Source organism: Sarcophilus harrisii, chromosome 3 (genome assembly GCF_902635505.1).
Source record: "Sarcophilus harrisii chromosome 3, mSarHar1.11, whole genome shotgun sequence".
In the NCBI taxonomy this organism is placed as follows: Eukaryota; Metazoa; Chordata; class Mammalia; order Dasyuromorphia; family Dasyuridae; genus Sarcophilus; species Sarcophilus harrisii.
Window position 1 is genome coordinate 578,779,166 of NC_045428.1, and position 19,127 is coordinate 578,798,292.

General features: G+C 41.1%; 1 protein-coding gene across 4 annotated transcripts in view; it reads left to right on the plus strand.

The window, feature by feature from the left end:
• The window catches only part of NPHP4 (nephrocystin 4), a 147,234-nt gene that overhangs the window by 60,287 nt on the left and 67,820 nt on the right, over positions 1-19,127 (plus strand). For 3 of the 4 annotated variants that reach the window (XM_031963761.1, XM_031963762.1, XM_031963763.1), the window contains 2 exons: positions 11,912-12,097; positions 15,409-15,547. In XM_031963761.1, coding sequence (XP_031819621.1) covers positions 11,912-12,097; positions 15,409-15,547 — 325 coding nt within the window. Of the gene's footprint in view, positions 1-11,911; positions 12,098-15,408; positions 15,548-19,127 lie in introns of those variants that run through there. The other variant, XM_031963764.1, reaches the window with a different exon arrangement.

The following is a 19,127-nucleotide window of genomic DNA, read 5'->3' on the forward strand; positions in this document are numbered from 1 at the left end:
TTGGTTGCCCTCCTGGATATTCTGTAGCTTATCAATAACTGCCTTTCCGTTAATCCTGATGTGGTCTGACTGAGCAGAGGGCAGTGGGACTGTGCTTTCCTAGTGCTGGAGACCCTCCCTCTCTGTGTGATAGATCACACAGCTGACTCATATTCAGCCAAATCATAGCCATCCTTTATTACTTAAGCCATTAGAGTCGGTCCATTTCTTCTCCATTACACATTTTCCCCTTGGTTTTATGGATGCCTTTTTTTTTGTTTTAATGTGTATCAAACATCTTCATTTCTAATAATATCCCACCCACCTCCCTTATATTAGCAATCCCCCTCTTGTAGCAAAGAGAATGTAGAAAATAAATGAGAAAAACAGTTCAGCAAGCCTAATCAATCATCACCAAAATCTGACAATATGGGCCATATTCCGGACATGTAATCACCCACTACTGAAAAGCGGGGAGAGAGGGGTTCCTTTCATCTATACACATGCTTTTGCTGAATATATACCTTGTCATTTTTTATGTAATCATCCCTTTAAACAAAAGTTAAAAAAGAAAAAAACAGATGGTTTCCCCGATATAACCAGTTCATGAACGATTTCTGCCAGAGCCCCACACCCGTTGTCTTCCTATTTCTTGCACTGATAGGGAAGAAAGTTCATTTTCTCAACACTTCACAGAGGCCAATCATGGTCATTAAACTTATATGAAATCTGGTTTCCTTCTTTCCAGTTTTCTTGTTTCTTTCCCATTTCCATTGTTGTAATCATCTTAACCTATTTTCCTCAGAAAGGCTGTTGTCTAACCATATGTCCAATGTCTTTTACTTTGATTCAATAAGCATTAAGTACCTATTGTATGTCAATACTCTATGAGGAAACATTAAAAAGATAGAAGAAATGAAACACCTCATGGTCTCTAAAAATTGTTTCCTTCACCTCCACATCTTATTTCTCTAGATTCCCCCAGGGATGTGGTAGAGCCCCTTCCAAAGCATTCAAATGCTCTCCTTCATAGGTATCCTTTATTACTAAGCCATTAGCTGGGAGTGAGAGTCGGCTGGATAATCAATGGCAATCGATTTGTCACCAGTCCCTAATTGTCCCACTAAAGTGTCTGAGAGGAGAATCATTGATAATACACTAAACATCTCTTCTTAGAGCAGTTAAAGACAAAAGTGGGGGAAAATGGATATTTATGTAACTGACATATATTTGACATATAACTGACAGAAGAGATTATATTGATTGAGAATGGGAAACCTGAAAAAACAGCCATAAAATGAAAAGATTAGATATTGGATTCATCTCATTCAAAAGTTAAAACAAGGATATACACAGAAGGCATAGATTTTAAGTGCCTTAAAAAAGACTCATGATAAACTTCTATAATTTAGTTAAAAGTTTTACCTTATAATTATTCCAACAATAGGAGAATCTTATCATCTATACAGATAGGGCTTGCTTTGAGAAATTTCAATGCAACAAACATTGTCATTCTGTGTGTCAGGCACTGTCTTAGGCACTGGGGATGCAAAGTCCCCAAAGAAGCAGTCCTTGCTTTTAGAGGAAGGCCTATAGGGAGATTGGATGCCTGTGGAAAAATCAAACCATGAGTAGGCAAATCAAATTATGAATTTGATAGGGGTGAACCCTCAAACTATGTCCCCTTTAATCTGTAGAAGAATGGTGATTCGGGGTCTCGGGCTCTTCCCTGGGAAAATCCTGCAAAACTTCCAAGTTAAGTGGTTTCATTCAATCAGAGATCTTGGTCAAATCACTCTCCATTGAAACTGAGATCTTTTGGGAGTGGCCCAGATCCCCTTCAGGGAATTCCCAGTGAAGTGATTTCATTCAATTGGAGATCTCTGTCTGATGGTCTTTTATTGATTAGCCCAGACTGCTCCCAGCTGCAGACCAACATTTGCCCATATAACCAGGGGTCTGTTAACACACCTTTGCCAAATTTCTAATGAGGAACTTGGCCCGCTAAGAGAGCCTCCTCCTTAGTGAACAATAAACTTCCCTTTTGCCATGCTGACTTCGGGGTTTGAGAATTCTTTTGCATTGGACCTGCTCTGACCAGAGGGAATTCCCCACCCCAATTCTTGCACCTCTTCACTACCACTAGCACCACATCAAGGTGGACATGGTGGAGGGGATGAGGGAATTGGATGTTAGAGAAGGAACAACTGGGAATATAGACAAAAGTAAGGACCTCGTGGGAACCTAAACTGAGTCCTAAAGGGAGCTGGGACTTTCTTGAGACTTTTGAGATGATGCCTTTGGGGAGTATCTTCCCAAATGGAAGAAGGCAGGAGAAAGACTGCTCTTCTTGGGCAGCAGAAAATAGACCAGGAGAGAGAATGAGGTGCTAGATCCACAACCTAAGCTGGATCTAGATTGTGAAGGGCTTTGGATGCTAAGAGGAGGAGTCTCCATCTTGTTCTGGTCCCTATAGAGAACCCCTGAAGCTTGATCAAACCAGCCCTTTTTGATATTGCAAAGATCCTTATTTACAAAACTAATAGATTATATCTATCATTTTATAAAATAATTGGCAGTGGGCTTAAAAAAGTCTAGTAGCTCTATTCTCATGCTTAAATAGATTTTCTTTACCCAGATTGGACTGAGAGGCCAATTTTTCAGTTGCACACATAGAGTTGTTTGTCCTTCGTTCTCAGAGGGGATCAGTGATAGAGCAGAGTGATTCTTGACTTACAGTGAGTTGGATTTAAGTGAGGCAGGGCTCTGCAAAGTCATTTTCTGCCAGAATCATCGGAGCCCATGACAAGACTTTGTCAGTTGGGATGACTGGTGATGGTCCTGAATGCAATGGTACAAGGTGGAGAACAGCTTTGTGTGGGATTGCACTTAAGTCCCCTCAACATTCCCATGAAGTTGGGAAAAGACAATTATTATTTGGCATTTAATAGGTGGGGAAGTTGTGGCACAAGGGGAAGCAACTTGGGCTTCCTAATTTTGTTTAGTTCTCAGGGCACCAGACTGCCCTGAAAGGATTTACTTGCTGATTGAGTTGTTGTATTAGACTGACAGTGATAGTCACATCTTAACAGAATAATCAGAGTAGAAACTCTGGCGATATTGAACATTTCCTGGCTTACGCAAAGTTAAATTAAAAAAAGAGGATTGAAGTTGATATCATGAATCTTTGTTGTATACAGCTTTTTAAAAAAGTAATTATAAAATTTAACATGATAGTTCCCACACTACTCTACTTGTCTGTGTCCCTTTCTGAGTTTCCATCTGCTTCTTTGTGTATTTATAAAAAATGTTCATTGATCGTCTTCTCCCACCTTTTTTTGTATCACGTTCTCTACTTTATTCTCTCCCTTAACTTTCTCTTCCTCTCCCTTCCCCATACCAAAAAAGTCATCTCTTGTGACAACTAGAATCAAGTCAGAAAAAGCTACATAATTGGATGGGCGATTGCTCTTAAATTTTGCGCCTCTGGTCTATCGCCTCACTTGCCGAGAGATGGAAAGCGTGATTCGTCACTGGGAGCCACAATGGGTCATTGCATTGGTCATGGTTTCAAACATTGGAGTCATTATATATTGCTTTCTTGGTTCTGCTCGCTACACTCAACATCACTTCATATAAGTTCACCCTGGTTTCTCTGGATCCACCCTCTTACCATTTTTTCTGGTGCATAAAATCTTTTTACACTACTATATTGAAAGCTGTTCAGCCATTCCCTAAATGACAAACAACAATTTCATTTCCAGTTTTTTTCTAACAACAAAAAATTGTGACATTAAGTATTTTTGTGCATAACAGTAGTTTTTCTTTCTTTGGTCTCTTTGGAGGATACGTCTGGCATTTCTGTGTCCAAGGGTTTGTACAGCTCAGTGATTTTGAGAGATATTGCTCTCCAGAAGAGCTGGATCAATTCACAGTTTCACCAGCAAGACAGAGGATGCTCCTCCTCCCAAAGCCCTTCCAACATTTGTCATCTTCCTTTCTTGTCATCCTTGCCAGTTTATTAGGTGTGAGGTAGAAGCTCAGAGTTGTTTTAATCTGCATTTTTAAAGTGGTTGTTGATAGCTTCCTTTTGAGTAATGCCCTCATGTCCTTTTACCATTTATTGCCATATGACTCTTGTTCTTACATGTTTGAATCAATTTCCTGTATATCTTAGATATCAGAGAAACTTGTTGCAGATAGTTTTTGATATTTAATTATTTCCCCTCTCATTTCCATTCTTATTCTCATTGATTTTGTGTAAAATCTTTTCAATTTTATGTAATGTTTTACATCATTTTATCTCTAGTGAGCCTCTCATTTTTTTATTCAATTAAGAATTCTTCCTTCATCCATCGTCATGAAAGGTATCTTCTTTCCTGTGTATAAATGGTTTATGATGTAAACTTTTATAATTAGATTCTTTTAGAGCTCATTGTGGAATATGACATGAGGTGTGGGTCTCACTGAATTTCTGCCAGATTGCTCTCTAGTTTTCCCAGGAGCTTCTGTGGAATAGTAAATCCTCACTCCAGTGATTGGTTGATTCTTTGTGCGTTCATTGTGTCTTCTTGGGGTTGGGAGTTTTAGTTTATGTAATTATAGTCTTAATCTCTATTTTTTTGTTCCTCTAGGTCAGCAATTGAAGGCTAGTAGAAGCAGTTTCTGTAGGTGTAAAGTACATTAGATTCAGAGTCAAAAGACCTTGGTTAGAGGCCAGTTCTGTTGCTTGAGTTAGATGTACTGTCTCAGCCTCAGTCTGCTCTTCTATAAAATGGAGGCATCATTTTTGACCTCCTTACTTCATATACTTGTTGCTTTGGTCACTTGAAATTTTGTGTATGCAACAATTTTTCCAATAGAAAGTGCTATATAAATATCAGGCATTAGGTATTTGCCATGACTCTAGGTAGAACTGGTGACTGATCTGGAAGAAACTGCTTGGACTAATAAATAGAGTACTGGATTTTAATCATCATCATTGATGATTCTCATCATGTCTTTAAACATTTTTAGTTTTGTGACCATGAGTAAGTCACTTAGCCAAGTGGAGCCTCAGGTTCCTCATCTGTATAATGACGATAGTAATATATGTAATATCTGCCTTATAGGATTGTTGTAAGGCTTGCATGAGAAAGTGAATTTTAAACTCCTTTATGAATTTTAAAGTGCCATCTTATTATTCTCACTGTTACTGTTATTCTAATTCCTGATTCTTAGAACTATTTGTAGGCAAATCTGGTTGTAGAAAAATTTAATGAAAAGTTGCATCCATTGAGATTGTTACCTAGAGATCACTGGGAAAGTTTTCTTTTGTATAGTGTGGATCTTCTGCCAAAATGCTGTGATTTTCTGGATCCCCAGCAGAAATGGGTCTTGTACAGTCCCATTTATTGTCATGGTTGACCCTTCTCTGCAGTAGTGGTGGTGTGCTCCATCTTTCACTTCTGGCTTGTCCTTCTTGAGACCAGGAGTATCCAGAGGAGCTGGATTATACGACAGCCATGGTTAGAGGGGCAGTATGCAGCCTTGAAAAAAATAGAGCAGTTTGGGTTTTTGAAGGACCAGATGTGATGGTTGCCACATTAGCCAAATACTCAAAGATCCATTGCTTTTTATTTTTCTTTACATATGGTATACAAAGTTTCTTTTTTCAAAATCCATTATTTTTAACATGCTTTTCTTTTTAAATTTTGAGTTCCAAATTCTCTACCTCCTTCCCATCCACTGAACAGGCAAGCAGTATGATATCAATTATACATATGAAATAATGCAAAACATTTGCATATTAGCCATATAAAAAAGAAAAAAAAAGAAAATTATACTTCAATTGGCACTCAGAATTCATCAGTTTTCTTTCTGGTGGTAGACAGCATTTTTTCATCATGAGTCTTTTGGAATTCTGTCAAATCATTATATTGATTGAAGTAGCCAATACTTTGACAGTTGGGCTTCTTTATAATATTGCTGTAACTTTAGACTGGTTCTCACATCACTTTGCATCAGTTCACATAGATCTTTCTATGTTTTTCCAAAACCATCTTCTCCAGCATTTCATCTAGCACAATAATATTCTATTATAATTATGTCCCAAAACTTATCCAGCCATTCCTCAATTGTTGATTATTTTCCTAATTTCCAGTTCTTTGCCACTGCAAAAAGAGCTGCTATAAAATTTTTGTATATGTGGATCCTTTCCCTTTTTCTTTGATCTCTTTGGGTTACAGATCTCAGGTATTGCTGAATCAAAGTGTTTGCCCAGTTTTATAGCCCTGTAGCATATTGTTCTCTGGAACATCAAATTGTTTTCTGGAATGGTTGAATTATTTCATTACTTTACCAATTGTAGGTCATTAATGTACTATTTTAACTTTTGTCATTTCTGATAGATATAAAGTAGCACTTTAGAGTCATTTTAATTTGCCTTTCTGTAATCAATAGAGATTTAGAGCATTTTTTATATGACTATAGATAACTTTGATTTCTTCTTCTGAAAAATACCTGTTTATATCCTTTAACCACTTATCAATTGGGGAATGGCTCTTATTTTAGAAATTTAACTCAGTTCTGTACCCAGTATATATTTGAGAAACTTGCTGTAAAAATCTTGATATTACTTCTATTAGTTCATTGTTCATGGTACCCTTTGACATAATGTAGTTTCCCTGATTCGCTCTTTTAATTAGGTCTATTTTTGCTTTTGCTTTATCTGAGATCATGATTGCTAATCCTGCCTTTTTTTTTCTTTCAGCTAAAGCATATTAGATTCTGCTCTAGCCCTTTATTTCAACTTGGTATGTATCTTTCTGTTTCAAATGTGTTTCTTATAAACAGCACATTATTGGATTCTGATTTCTTTCTATACACAACTGAGTGTATGTACATGTTCTTCTTACTCTGAACCTATTCCATTGAGAGTGAAGTTAAAGCAATTTTTTGCTATTCCCCCACTTCACCTATTTCTCCTTCCACTCTTCCTTGTGTGCCTCTCTTATGTAAATAAATTTCCTTTCCCTTTCTCTGAATGCATCTCTCTTTCTTATTTGATTTTTGGGGGAGATCATTCCAACTTAATCAACTTATACTCTTGCTTTCCTTTTAACTGCTATAATAATGACAAAGTTCTTGGGAATTACATGTATTATCTTCTTCGAGTCTCTTATGATTACTCTTTCATATTTATCTTTTTATGCTTCACCTGAGCTTTGTGTTTGAATGTTAAGTTTTCTGTTCACCTCTGGTCTTTTTTTCTTTTTAAATCAGGAATGCTTGAATGTCTTCTCTTTTAATAAATGGCCATTTTTCCTATTGAAGGATTACACTCAGTTTTGCTGGAGAGAATATTCTTGGTTGCAATCCTAGTTATTTTGCTTTTTGGAATACATATTCCAAGCTCTCTGCTGCTTTAATGTGGAAACTGCTAAATCTTATGTTCCTGAATGTGGCTTCATCATATTTGCATTCTTTCTGGTTGTTTGAGTATTTTCTTTTTGACCTGGGAGTTTTTAATTTGGCTATAATGGTCCTGGGAATTTTCATTTTGGGATCTTATTAGGAGGTGATCAGGGGATTCTTTTAATTTTTCTTTTAACTTCCAGATCTAAGATATAAGAGTAGTTTTCCTTGATAATTTCCTAAAATATGAGCTCTAGCCTCTTTCTTTGCTTGTAACTTTCAGGTAGTCAGTCACTTATCAAATTATTTCTCCTCAATCTATTTTCAGTTTACTTTTCCGATGTGATATTTAACATTTTCTTCTATTTTTTTTTTCATTCTTTTGGCTTTGTTTTATTTTTTATTGATGTTTCATGGAGTCATTAACTTCTCTTTGCCCATTTGTCCACTTGCCCAATTTTAATTTTTAATAATTATTTTCTTATCTAAGATTTAGGCTTCTTTTCCCATTTATTCAATTCTTATTTTTAAGGAGTTATCCTCTTCAGTAGATTTTTGTGATGTGATACCAATGATAAATTCTTTTTTTCCCCCGAGGCAATTGGGGTTGTGACTTGCCCAGGGTCACATAGCTAGGAAGTGTGAAGTGTCTGAGGTCAAATGTGAACTCTGGTCAAACATCCATCCAAACATCCAAACATCCATCCAAACATCCATCCAAAAACATCCATTGATCCAATTAGCATGTTTCTTTGAGTCTTTCTGTAATTATTTTCACATTGTTGTCTTCTGAGTTTATGTCTTAGTCTTGCCTTAGTCAAATTCTTTTTTCCTTGTTTACTCTTTTTTTTTTTTCAGCCTCTTTTGTGACTTTGAACTCTGTGTTAAAGTTGGGCTCGGCTTCTGGGGCTGGGGAGGCATTATCCCAGTCTTCAGCTTTCTCATCGAACTGTGGTTCAGAGCTTGTTCTGGGGGCTGCTTTTGAGGCGAGGTGATCTGGTCGCTGCTCTCCCGGTCTGGGTTCTGGTCTGCAACATCTCTTTCTGATTCCTTGTCCAGCCCCTTGACCATCTCTGCTCTGAGAGCTCCCACAGAGGCAGCTGCAGGGGCAACTTCCCAGGGCCCGCTGCCACAGACTTGGATTGCTGACCTCGGAAAACTGTCTCCCCCCAGCCTTCTCCTGGGCTGCTCCCAAATTTGGTTTGACGGGCTGATTTACAGCTGTTTGGAGGTGATGGTGGGATGGGGAGTTCCTCTGGGCGGCTGCCCCTAGTCCACCACCTTGGCTCCTGGGGCAGATTGGTGCTACCTTGTTTTTCTTTAGAAAACCTCCTGAGGGATAATTGATGCCTTTCGGTGTCAGTACTATATTATTGTGTATTGATTTCTTTCTTTCTCTGCAGAAAGTATAAGCTTCTGGAGGGCAGGGACTGTTGTATTTTGGTCTCTGTAGTCCCCAGCACATGGTAAGGGCTTCACTGCATTTGGAGAATTGAATTGAATCTCTAGAAACCAGTAACAAGGGAATAAGTCATTGATCTGCATTGATCAGGTTTTTTCACATTCAGCAGGCTCTAGATTTATAGGACAGCTCCAGAGGCAGAAGGGTGACTTGGAACTGCTTTGAATTGATTTTCTTTCAGGTACCTTTTAGGTCTGTTCAGCCTGCCTCAGGGCCCTTGTTCATAAGCACTGTCCCTTATAGCCCCTCTTATGGCACTGTGGAGCTGAGGGCTAGGCTTTTACTTTCAGTCCTCAGCTGTGGGGGGTCTCTGGGGTGCAGCTATTAGAGTTTCATGGTGATTTAGTTTAGTTATTCAGGAATATTCTCAGAGAAAATGCTTTACTCTGGCTTCATGAATACTAAGCCCTGGTTGGACCTCTAGGAGAAAATTAGCTTTCATGGGGTATACCAGGGTACCTGGTACCCACTGGAAGGAACTTGTAACATCTGTCAATCACAGCTTTGGCTTGAACCTGGTTAATCTCCAGAGGCCCTTTATTACAATGGCAAATCACAAAGCTGATTGCTGAGCTGAGTGAGGGATTTCACGGAATGAAGAAATTCCCAGGTTTGGTTTTAAACTCACATCTCTGGTATAAATGAATTAAAGTGGTAGCCTGAAGGCCCTTTTGAATTTAAGCCCTGAAACCATATCGTCAAGATTTATTTCTCTTCCTAATATAGTATTTGTTTTATCTTCTAGGCTAGGTTTTTTGGTTGTGTGCTCTCATTTGGTCAGCTGGCCTGTGATATGGAATGCAAATAGGAAAGGATGCAGGAGATTCATTTGTTAATATTGCATATTAAAGCCTGGTTTGTATTCAAGCAGAGCTGTAACTAGGGCAGGATGCTGAGGGCTTTGTCCAAGGACACCTGGATTTAGAGTGTGCTGCACTTGTAGTTGGGTAGAAACAAGCATCTGGTTAGTCAGAATTGTGGTGCAGAAAGCAGTTGGATGGAGCTTCCTCAGAGGTGTGCCTCCGAACCACCACCCTCCACACCTGTCACCAGAGGAGCTTCTTTTAGCCGAGTTCTTTCTGCTCCCCATTTTTCTTTCCTGACGCCATAGAATCTGGCCTGGAGTCACTGTCTCCTTCTCTCCCCCGCTGAATTTGAGGGCAAAGTTAATGCTTGCTGCAGGTGCTTTTGGACTTTTTGCTTTGGACATAAACATCTCTAGGAGGAGAGCTGAAACATCCACGCCAACCTGTCCATTCCCCAGGCATCCTGACCTCACATGATGCCCCTGGACTGCAAAAGAGACTGGGGCTAGTTTGCTCAGTTCTGCCTCACTTAAATCCAATTCACTTTGCAAGTTAAGACATCACCCTGCCGACGTCATAGGTCTTTGAGAATAAAGAAAGGATGGGGGGTAGAGACAAGATGCCCAACCTTTCACCCAAACCACTCCAAATGCCTTTAAATAATGACTAAACACATTTTAGAGCATCAGAATACCCGGAAAGATGGAGGAGAACATTTTCCAGGAAAAGGCAACTTAGAAGCTCAGCAGTTAAGGTCTGTGGCAATGGGCTGGGAGGCCGGTATGCAGTCCCATTGCTGGCTGTCCCTGTGCTGAAGAACTCCTCTTCCCCATTAGAATGTAAACTTTTTTGTCGTGTTTGTATTGCCATCGTGTTTGGAGCATAGTAGGTGCTTGTTGATTGCTGGACATGAGTCTTATGCAGACACACGAAAGACACACAAGTCAAATGAGTGACGGGAAGTTTGAATGGATGGGAATTGGATCAGGAGGCAAGAGACTTGAGTTTTCCTTGTTTCTGTCGCTAATTCTTTGTGACCATGAAGGAGGAGTAATTCTCTTCTTGTTTCATTTTGTTAACGAATGCCGTGTGGTGGGGAGCTTGAATATACCTCGTACCTCAGTGTTATTTGTAATCTCTCTCAGTTCAGTTTAATAAAGATTTATTAAGAATAAAGATTCTGCCTTCCTACTGGGAGGATACACCATATGCACAAATAAACATGGGGTAAAAAAAAATTGAGAAGAAGGATAGAAAGGAAGTAGCGGACAGCTGGGGAGATCTGGGAAACCTTCATATAAAAAGTGATGAAGCATGATCAGAATACTGAGAAGCACAGGTAAAAATGGAGGAAATTACAGGCCTGGGCAGTGGCCTGGAAGAATGCTGGGGGGGTGGGAGATGGACTTACTGGACTTAGGGAGTAATAGATGGCAGTCCAATTTGGTGGAAACATAAAATCTGTGAAGGGGAATAGGTGAAGTGAGAAAAAGCTTGTGGGGACTACACAGAAAAGGATGTTAGGTGCTAGGCAGCGGAGTGGGGAACTCCTGAAGATCTATGAGTAAGAGAGTCAGACTTGTTCCCTAAGAAGAGGATTTTGGCATTCATGTGGAAAGGAGACAGTAGGAGGAGGAAGCCATTTGGGAGAAGCTGTGCTGGTATGGTCACTGTCTAAGTGGACAAATGGGATGGTGCAGGAAGAGCTGATGAGGGAGAGGGAACAGGTAGGAGCTGATTGCACCATTACACTCTGGTGCTGTCCTCCGTGGAAGTCTTGTCCATGTGTACGTTATCCCTGCCCTTGCCTTTTTGTCCTGGGTGATGCTCATCCATGGCCTATCATGCAGTATCCAACATGGCCTCGAGTCCTTCCTCTAGGTCTTTCAACATTCTGCAGGTACCAGTGATAGAGGGATTCTGGGTGCGAGCAGTATGTCACGTCTCCCCAGCAATGGCTTGTGCAAGAAGTGCCTTTTGAGATATCTATTAGAACAAAGTTTCTTCAGCTGTTGGTTGCAACTCAACATGGGGTCTCATAACTGAACGTGGGGATTGCAAAATGGTTATCATCAGGTGTTTGATTTATATATCTATTTTAGGTACCTACATACCCAGGGTCACTAAACATTTCTCAGGTGAAAAAGGGTTGTGAGTGGAAAAAGTTTAAGAAGGCCTTGATTAGAAGAGATAGGTCTGGACAAAGAGGTAGTGAGCCAGAGGGATAATCATGCTATTTCACATTCTTCCTTTCTTGTTTCCTTTCCAGGGAACTTCTGTTACATCTTTGTCCAACATGGCCTACATGCACTTAGTTCGATGGGCGGTTTGGAACCCCTTGACCGATGGCCTCTCTAAGAAGGTGGTGACCTTGCCCCTTCGAGGGGGACCTCAGCTCAACCCTGCCCACTGTTTGGTGTACAAGATTCCTTCAAGTTCCATGAGCTCAGAGGAGGTAATAATGCTAACTTGTCTCCTCTTTCCAATGAATTTGGCTCGTCCTGTGTGGTTACATCTGTTGTCCTGCTAACACATACATAGTGACTTAAAATAACCTCGCTAGTCGTCCTGAGCCTATTTTCAGCCATGCTTCATATGCAGAATTTTTCCATGACAAGGACTTAGATATTTTTAAAATTACAAAGTGATATTCACTTTGTAATAAATGTTTGCTGAGTAGTTGAATTAAATCCAGACCTATACTCACTGAAGTTAATTAATTTAATGACATAATACCTTTTGTCATTCCCATTTAATAATTAGTCTCTTGGGGAACTCTCAGTGCCCTAAACTCTTGAATAAATGCATTCTGTAAAAGAATCAACATGTGCCAATTAAAAAAAAAAAGGTTTCTTAAAGCATTTAATTTATGGGGAAAAAGTTGAGCATATGTTTGGTGTCTTTGGTGGTAGTTTAGAGTCAGGGAACAATGTGATCGTGTAGAGCAAAGCTACTTAAACTGTGGGTTGCGATCCCATAATTAAATGTGGGGGGTTGTGAAATTATGATTTATTGTCAATAAATGTTTGATTTATATACCCATTTTGTCAATCTACATGGGGTCATGTAAAAATTTCTCAGGCAAAAAGGGTCATGAATGGGAAAATTTTAAGAAGCCCTGGTGTAGGGGAGGAGATTTCAGTGGTCCTCTGATCAGCAATGTTGAGGAATGTAGAGGAGGCCTCAGAAGCCTTCTGGTCTGACCCTTTTTTGAGGAAAGATGGCTCAGACCTGGAGGAAACAGTGCCAGAGTTTGGTTTCCAGGTCCTCGCACCGAACACAGCAGACTCTATTGCAGCTTGCTGCCCCTCAGGAATTGCCCGTCCTTTGCCATGTAGTACCTGTGACACAAGGCCAGTCATTTTGTCTTTCTGGACCTCAGCCATCGTGTCTATTGCCTTTTTGCATTTTAATATTGTGATTAAATTTTCTTAATCGTTAAGCATTTTCATTGAGACTCACATTTTAAAACTATGTTCAGGCCCTTTCTAGAGTCCTGTTGTGTGTCCTTCATTCTGGAGGACCACTGTGACCTCAGGGAGGTGAATGACACACAAGTGAGCTGGATTTTAGCGAGGGAGGGCTGAGCCAGCTCCCCTGCCTCACTTTCCCCTCCAGAACCTCTGGGTCCAGTGGCCAGATATAGATCATAATAAGTGGAGACGGGCCTGGATGTAATGGGAGATTCTGGCTTTTTTTAAGCTAAAGATTTCACGAACTTTTTCCCATTACTAATTACCAGTTTTCTAAGATAGGAAAAAGGTTTTGCCTGTTACTGACTCTTATCTCAATGGGTCATCTAGATTTGGACCCGAGAGACAATGTCATTTTTGGAGACAAAGCCCTTCCTTGATGGGCTGAGGTTACGGCCCTGGGACCCAAGCCAGTGACATCTATCATCGCTAGACCTTTCTGTCCTTATATAGCCGAATTTGGCTGCATCCCCACAAGTTCTCATTTGTCCTCTTTCTCTAGGAGATTGCCATCAGAAGTACCCGACCTTGAAACCAAGGTTAAGGAAATATTGTTGAAGACGCCATGTTCTACTAAATTCTAGGCCTCCCATGATGCTGTTTTTCACCTCTCATCTTTTAGATGTGTCATCTGTGCTGGGGAGGAGAAACACTGGAGGTTCTGATAGCTTTTCAAGAGCCATCTGTGCTACTCTGTACACTGCAGTCAGAATTTCTGAGACGCACACTGTGAGCCCCAGTGCGGTACAAATGCCATTAGCTAAAATTACTCACTGGCTTTACTCACGGTTGGACACAATAAGAGGTGAAAAACCTCTTCCTGGCACCTTTATTCTCCAGAAGCTGGTGACTCTGATGAGGAAAAGGTAGCTTTCCTGAATCAAGCAGTCAGTCAACATTTATTAGCTTCTGCTCAACTCTGAAGGTACAAAAAAGGCAAAAGCCAGTCCCTGCCCTCAAGGAGCTTAGAATTTAGCAGGGGAGACGACACGTGAAGAAATATATACAAAGTCAGGTATATGCAGGATATGTAGGAAATAGATAAATGAGGTTAGGCACTGAAATGGAGTGGGATTGGGGAAGGCTTCCTTTAGAAGGCGGGGTTTTAATTGGGACTTAAAAGAAACCAGGGGTGTCAGTAGTTAGCGTTGATCAGGGAGAGAGTTCCAGGCCTATGGGACAGTCAGAAAATGTCTGGAGCCAAGAGAAGTAGTCAGCCAGGAGATCAGTGACACTGAACAATATGTATATATGGATAAGGTTTGAGGAGACTGGAAAAGGTGGAGGGGGCTAGGTTGTGAAAGGCATTTTATCTTGTCTCCTAAAGGCAGTAGGAGTCATCAGTTTCTCTCCATTTTTCTACTAGTTCAAGAATTTAAATAGACTAAGACCAATTTGGGGCAGCCAGGAGTGCCTTAGTGCACAGAGCACTAGGCCCGAGTCACAAAGACTCATCTTCCAGAATTCAAATCTAGCCTCAGACATTTACTACCTGTGTGATCCTGGGCAAGTCACTTAGCCCTGTGTGCCTTAGTTTCCTCATCTGTAAAATGAAGAGAAGGAAATGGAAAACCACTCCAGTGCCTTGGCTAAGAAAACCCCAAATGGGTCCCTAAGGAGTCTGACATGACTGCAATGATTGAACAACTACAAGAACTTGAACTTTTGCTTAAAATTAAATTTGTGTATAAAACCCCAACAGCTTGGAGGATCTGGGTCTTTGCAGCAAGACACTTAAAAGAATTTGGGGATCTGGCCCAATAGGGGTGACCCCTATACATAATTTCCAACATTTTTCTATTTCATTCATATGTGAAACTAATTTCAAGAAAGTGTAGTAAAGAAGGTTTGAACTAAAGGTATCTTCTCTTCATACCTGAATGTCCCCTTCTTTTTCCTGAAAGAACTATAGCATAAAAGTTGTTTGTTTTTATTTTAAAGAAAACATCAAATAAAGCAATTATAGTAGATATATGTATTCATCAGCCTCATAGAAAACTCCAGATAAGAACACCTCTGAACCTCATCCTCATCAAGAATTTTGTCCCATGGTTGATTCTGTGAACATCTCATGGTGCAATACCATCACACGATATGAGTCATGTGATTAAAGTTGAACTATCTGGGAGTCCCTAATTTAATTTAAACATTCTTTCTGGAGGAGAAACAGGGAGGTTGAACCCGGAATTGTCTCAGCATTGTGTGCTGAGCAAAAGTAAATAATATTAAAAGGGTATACCAGTCTTTTTTTTTTTTTTTTATAAGAACTTATTTTCAGCATTGTTAATTTCAGGTTAAGCAAGCTGAGTTGGGTACCGTCCAATTCCAGTTCTCACTGAGCTCTGAAGAACACTTGGGAACCGCTCTCGAGCCCTCCAGCCCCATGAAAGAGGAGCTACAGCACTCCAAGAAACCTCCCACATCCCCTTCAAGTGAGTGTTTTCAGGGTGCTAACTTTCAAGTACACAGCATGACTTCCATCTGTTCCTGGGAGAAAAAAGCACTTAATACTATACAGTAATCACCAACTTTAGAAGGTGACTGCTGTCGATTGCTTTTAATTTGAACCCGTTAGTTGGGTTTGCACTGGCTGTGCTGCTTTTTAAGCTGTAAAATTGAATGATGATAAAGTGGGGTGCAGAGGTTTCTAGTCTGTGGATCAGCCCGTCAATCAGTTTGTACCATCATTTGAAGAGACGCACAGCTGGAGCTCTGCAGAAACAATCCCCCCTTCTCCCCAGAAGTCACTAAATGTGGCACCTTCGGACATAAAGGTTTTCAATATTGTGGATTCTCCAAAAGCCACTGATTGCTGCCAGTGCCGTGTCTAGGGAATATGCCCTTTTTTTAAAAAGTGCCTACTAGAAGAAGTATCATCTGAGAGCTGGAGGCTTGCGATGATGCTGTGGGTCTTTAAAGTGGAGTCCTAAATTGCTATGAGCCAAGGCTAGGAACCGAGTTAACATGCCTTGCCCTAAAGGCAGTGCAGGTGTGTTTCTGCGGCTTACAGTGATGGCAAAACTGGTTCATAGTGTTTGTTCATTTAGTATTTGTTTTGCCCATTGGTTTTTGAACTACATGGGTAATGTTTTATATTCTCCATCCATCCTTTCATCCTTCCATCCTTCCATCCATCCATCCATAGTTAAGAAGTGCTTTGATGTACATCATGGTGGCGTCAACAGTAGCTTCCCTGGGCCGAGTGTGGCTGAAGTGGTGGTAATATCCTCCCAAAAAATTGCTGTGCCTTTGAGCTCCATCTGAAGCTGAGATGAGTTCCTTATTTCTGAGGGCTAGGTTAGCTTGTGTGTTGAACATTTGACCTTTGGTACTCAAGCATCTCTCTTGGGGAAGGTATTGTCAGAGAACCCTAGATGACGCCTGTTTTTGGATCCTACATTAAATATGGTGAATGGTCGGAAATGGGAGAGACAAAAATAGGACTCCAAACAGATTTATCCTTTCAGTCTTTCTGCTATTGTGTCTGAGCTGTGAACCTAGGAAAGAGAAATAGCAAGGACTTCTACTAGTTATTTGCTACAGTCATCAAAAGGGTGCCTATTTTACCTGTAGAAAAAAAAAGTAGAAAATTGATCTCTGAGATAGATTATGTGACTTTGAGTGACGTGATACAATGAACTGAGCTCAGGGCCATCATACACAAGAGATTTATTTTTTTATTAGCAGATGACAGCACTATTAAAATAATTTAATCTGCTTTCTTACATATATTTGTAGATGGGACTCCAGGAAGGTTTTTTTAAACAATTATTTCTAAGTTGTATGTCTTTTGTAAAGGCATGGTTCATTTTATTTTGTGCAGTTGTTTTTTGAGGATGGATACCTCTGTTACCTTAGTCTCACACTGAATAAAAATGCTTATTTCTTTGGCTGGAAACCTAGGATGTTAGTACTCATCTTTCTGCTCACTCAAGTTTTGCTAAAAGAACTAAACTCTTACTCATTAGGAGAAAAGAATAATTAATTGTATTCATACAAAGTACATCATCAAGTTGCATTCTTCTCTGAAGGTTGGCTCATTCTGCTGGTTTAAATACATTTTTTCTTTTTATGACTGTTCTCATCATAATTGTTCTTCACATAATTCAATATCACATTCAATATGTTGGTTTATTATAGTACCTTATTAATATGGCAGCAGTCCTGAAGTGCACATAATCCTTGTACTTGAGGTATAGCCAGAACATTCATCTACTCAAGTGGATTTTGCTAGGATACATGTTGAAGTGACTAGTGGGCACCTAGCTTCTGTAAGGGATATACTGAAAGGGTGGTTAGATGAAGGAGGAAGAAAAGGAAGGAAGGAGGGAGGAAGAGAAGAGGAAGAAGAAAGGAAGGAAGGAAAGAAAGAAGGAAGGAAGAAAAAAGGAAGAAAGGAAAGAAGGAAGGGAGGAGTGAAGAAGAGAGGAGAAGAAGGAAGGAAGAAAGGAAAAGGAGGAAGAGAAGGGAATGAAGGAGAGAGGAAGAAAGAAAGGAAGGAAAGGAGGGAAGGAGGAAAAATCTTATTAAAAGCCTGCTGTGTGCAGCACTATGCTAAGTGCTTCACAAACATTATTTCATTTGATCCTCACCATACCCTGGCAGGTTATCATTATCATCCCTGTTTTCCTCTTGAAGAACCTAAGTCAGTCATTGCCCAGGTATCTGGGGCTGAGTCTGAGCTCAAGCCGCTGGCCTCTGTTCCACTTTGATGCCTGTTTGGTCATAGAGAGAGCTGGCAAAGCTTTGGGCCCAATGGCTCCATTTTCCATCTGAACAGAGCCCCTCACTGTGACGTCAGATCCCGGTGCCCTCTCCGCCATCCCAGACTCTCAGTACTCTAGGACCTGAGCATCCTGAGCACTAAGACCGCTTGTCTGGCTCAGAGCTGACAAACTGGCAGGAATGGGGACATGTTTAACAAATTAAACGAGCATCCTAAATACGACATGGATAGTAGTAATCCTAAGTCAGTCCATGGCCAACAGGATCCCTGTGTGTTTGAGTCTGACCCCAGTGGCCTAGCTCAACACTTGTTTGTACTGTTGGGGAAACTGAGGGGCCAGCAAGGGATGTGCTCTGTCCAAGGCCAGCCAGGCATTTGTTCGCTGAGCCAGAGTTGGACTTGTGGGCGGCTCAGGGTCCTGGGACCAAGCTCAGCTCCCGTGTGCTCACTGTCCTGCTCCTGCTCCAAGAGATGGAGCAGAATGCCTTTCCTCACTGACCTTCCTCTGCTAGAATAGAAACCGCCTCAGTTCAGAGGAAGACACACATGATGTTGGACACAAAGGTGTGGAGCCTCGGGCTCTTACTGTTGGCAGATGCTGTTCGCCGGCCTAGCAGCACGCCTTCCTTGGATTGCTTGAGCTGTCAGAAATGGGGGGGGGGGGGGGGGGGGGGGGGGGGGGGCGGCAACTCAAGAGCTTCACATAACTGGCTTTTTGTGCTTTGGGCTGCCCGTCAACAATTCCTGAGTGCCCACTGAATGGGCACAGAGCCTGCCATCCAAAGTTGCCCAACTCCTTGGCAAGATAGAATGCAGATGCATGGCAACATCCTTCTTGGGACAGCACGGGCTTTGTGCACCAGAGCCTGGTACCGTCCCAAGGGCTCTGCCCCCTAGCTCAGAGGGCAGGCACCCTGGGAATACAGGGTGCCATCTCTAGCGTCCCCAGCCCATCCAGCTTAGAAGAGACAGGCCCATTCTCCTAGCTCTCCCATAGTCCCTGGCCTGGACCTCATTTTCTCTATCTGTAACATGGGTGTGTTGTACATCTGTAGCATCCATTCCTTAAGCCATAATGATCTTAAACAGGGCTAATGTCTGTGAGGGCAACCTTGGAAATGCAGTTTCCTTTCTCCCTCCCTTGGTTCTCTTATCTCTCAGTGACCCCTGAGGTCTCTCCTTTATGTCCTCCAGGCACAAAAGCCAGTCTCCAGTGGGCCCAGGCCCAGGGCCTCCGCCTCCGGCCTCCTCGGCTCCCCTGGCAAGCGGCTCTTTCTTGTTTTAGG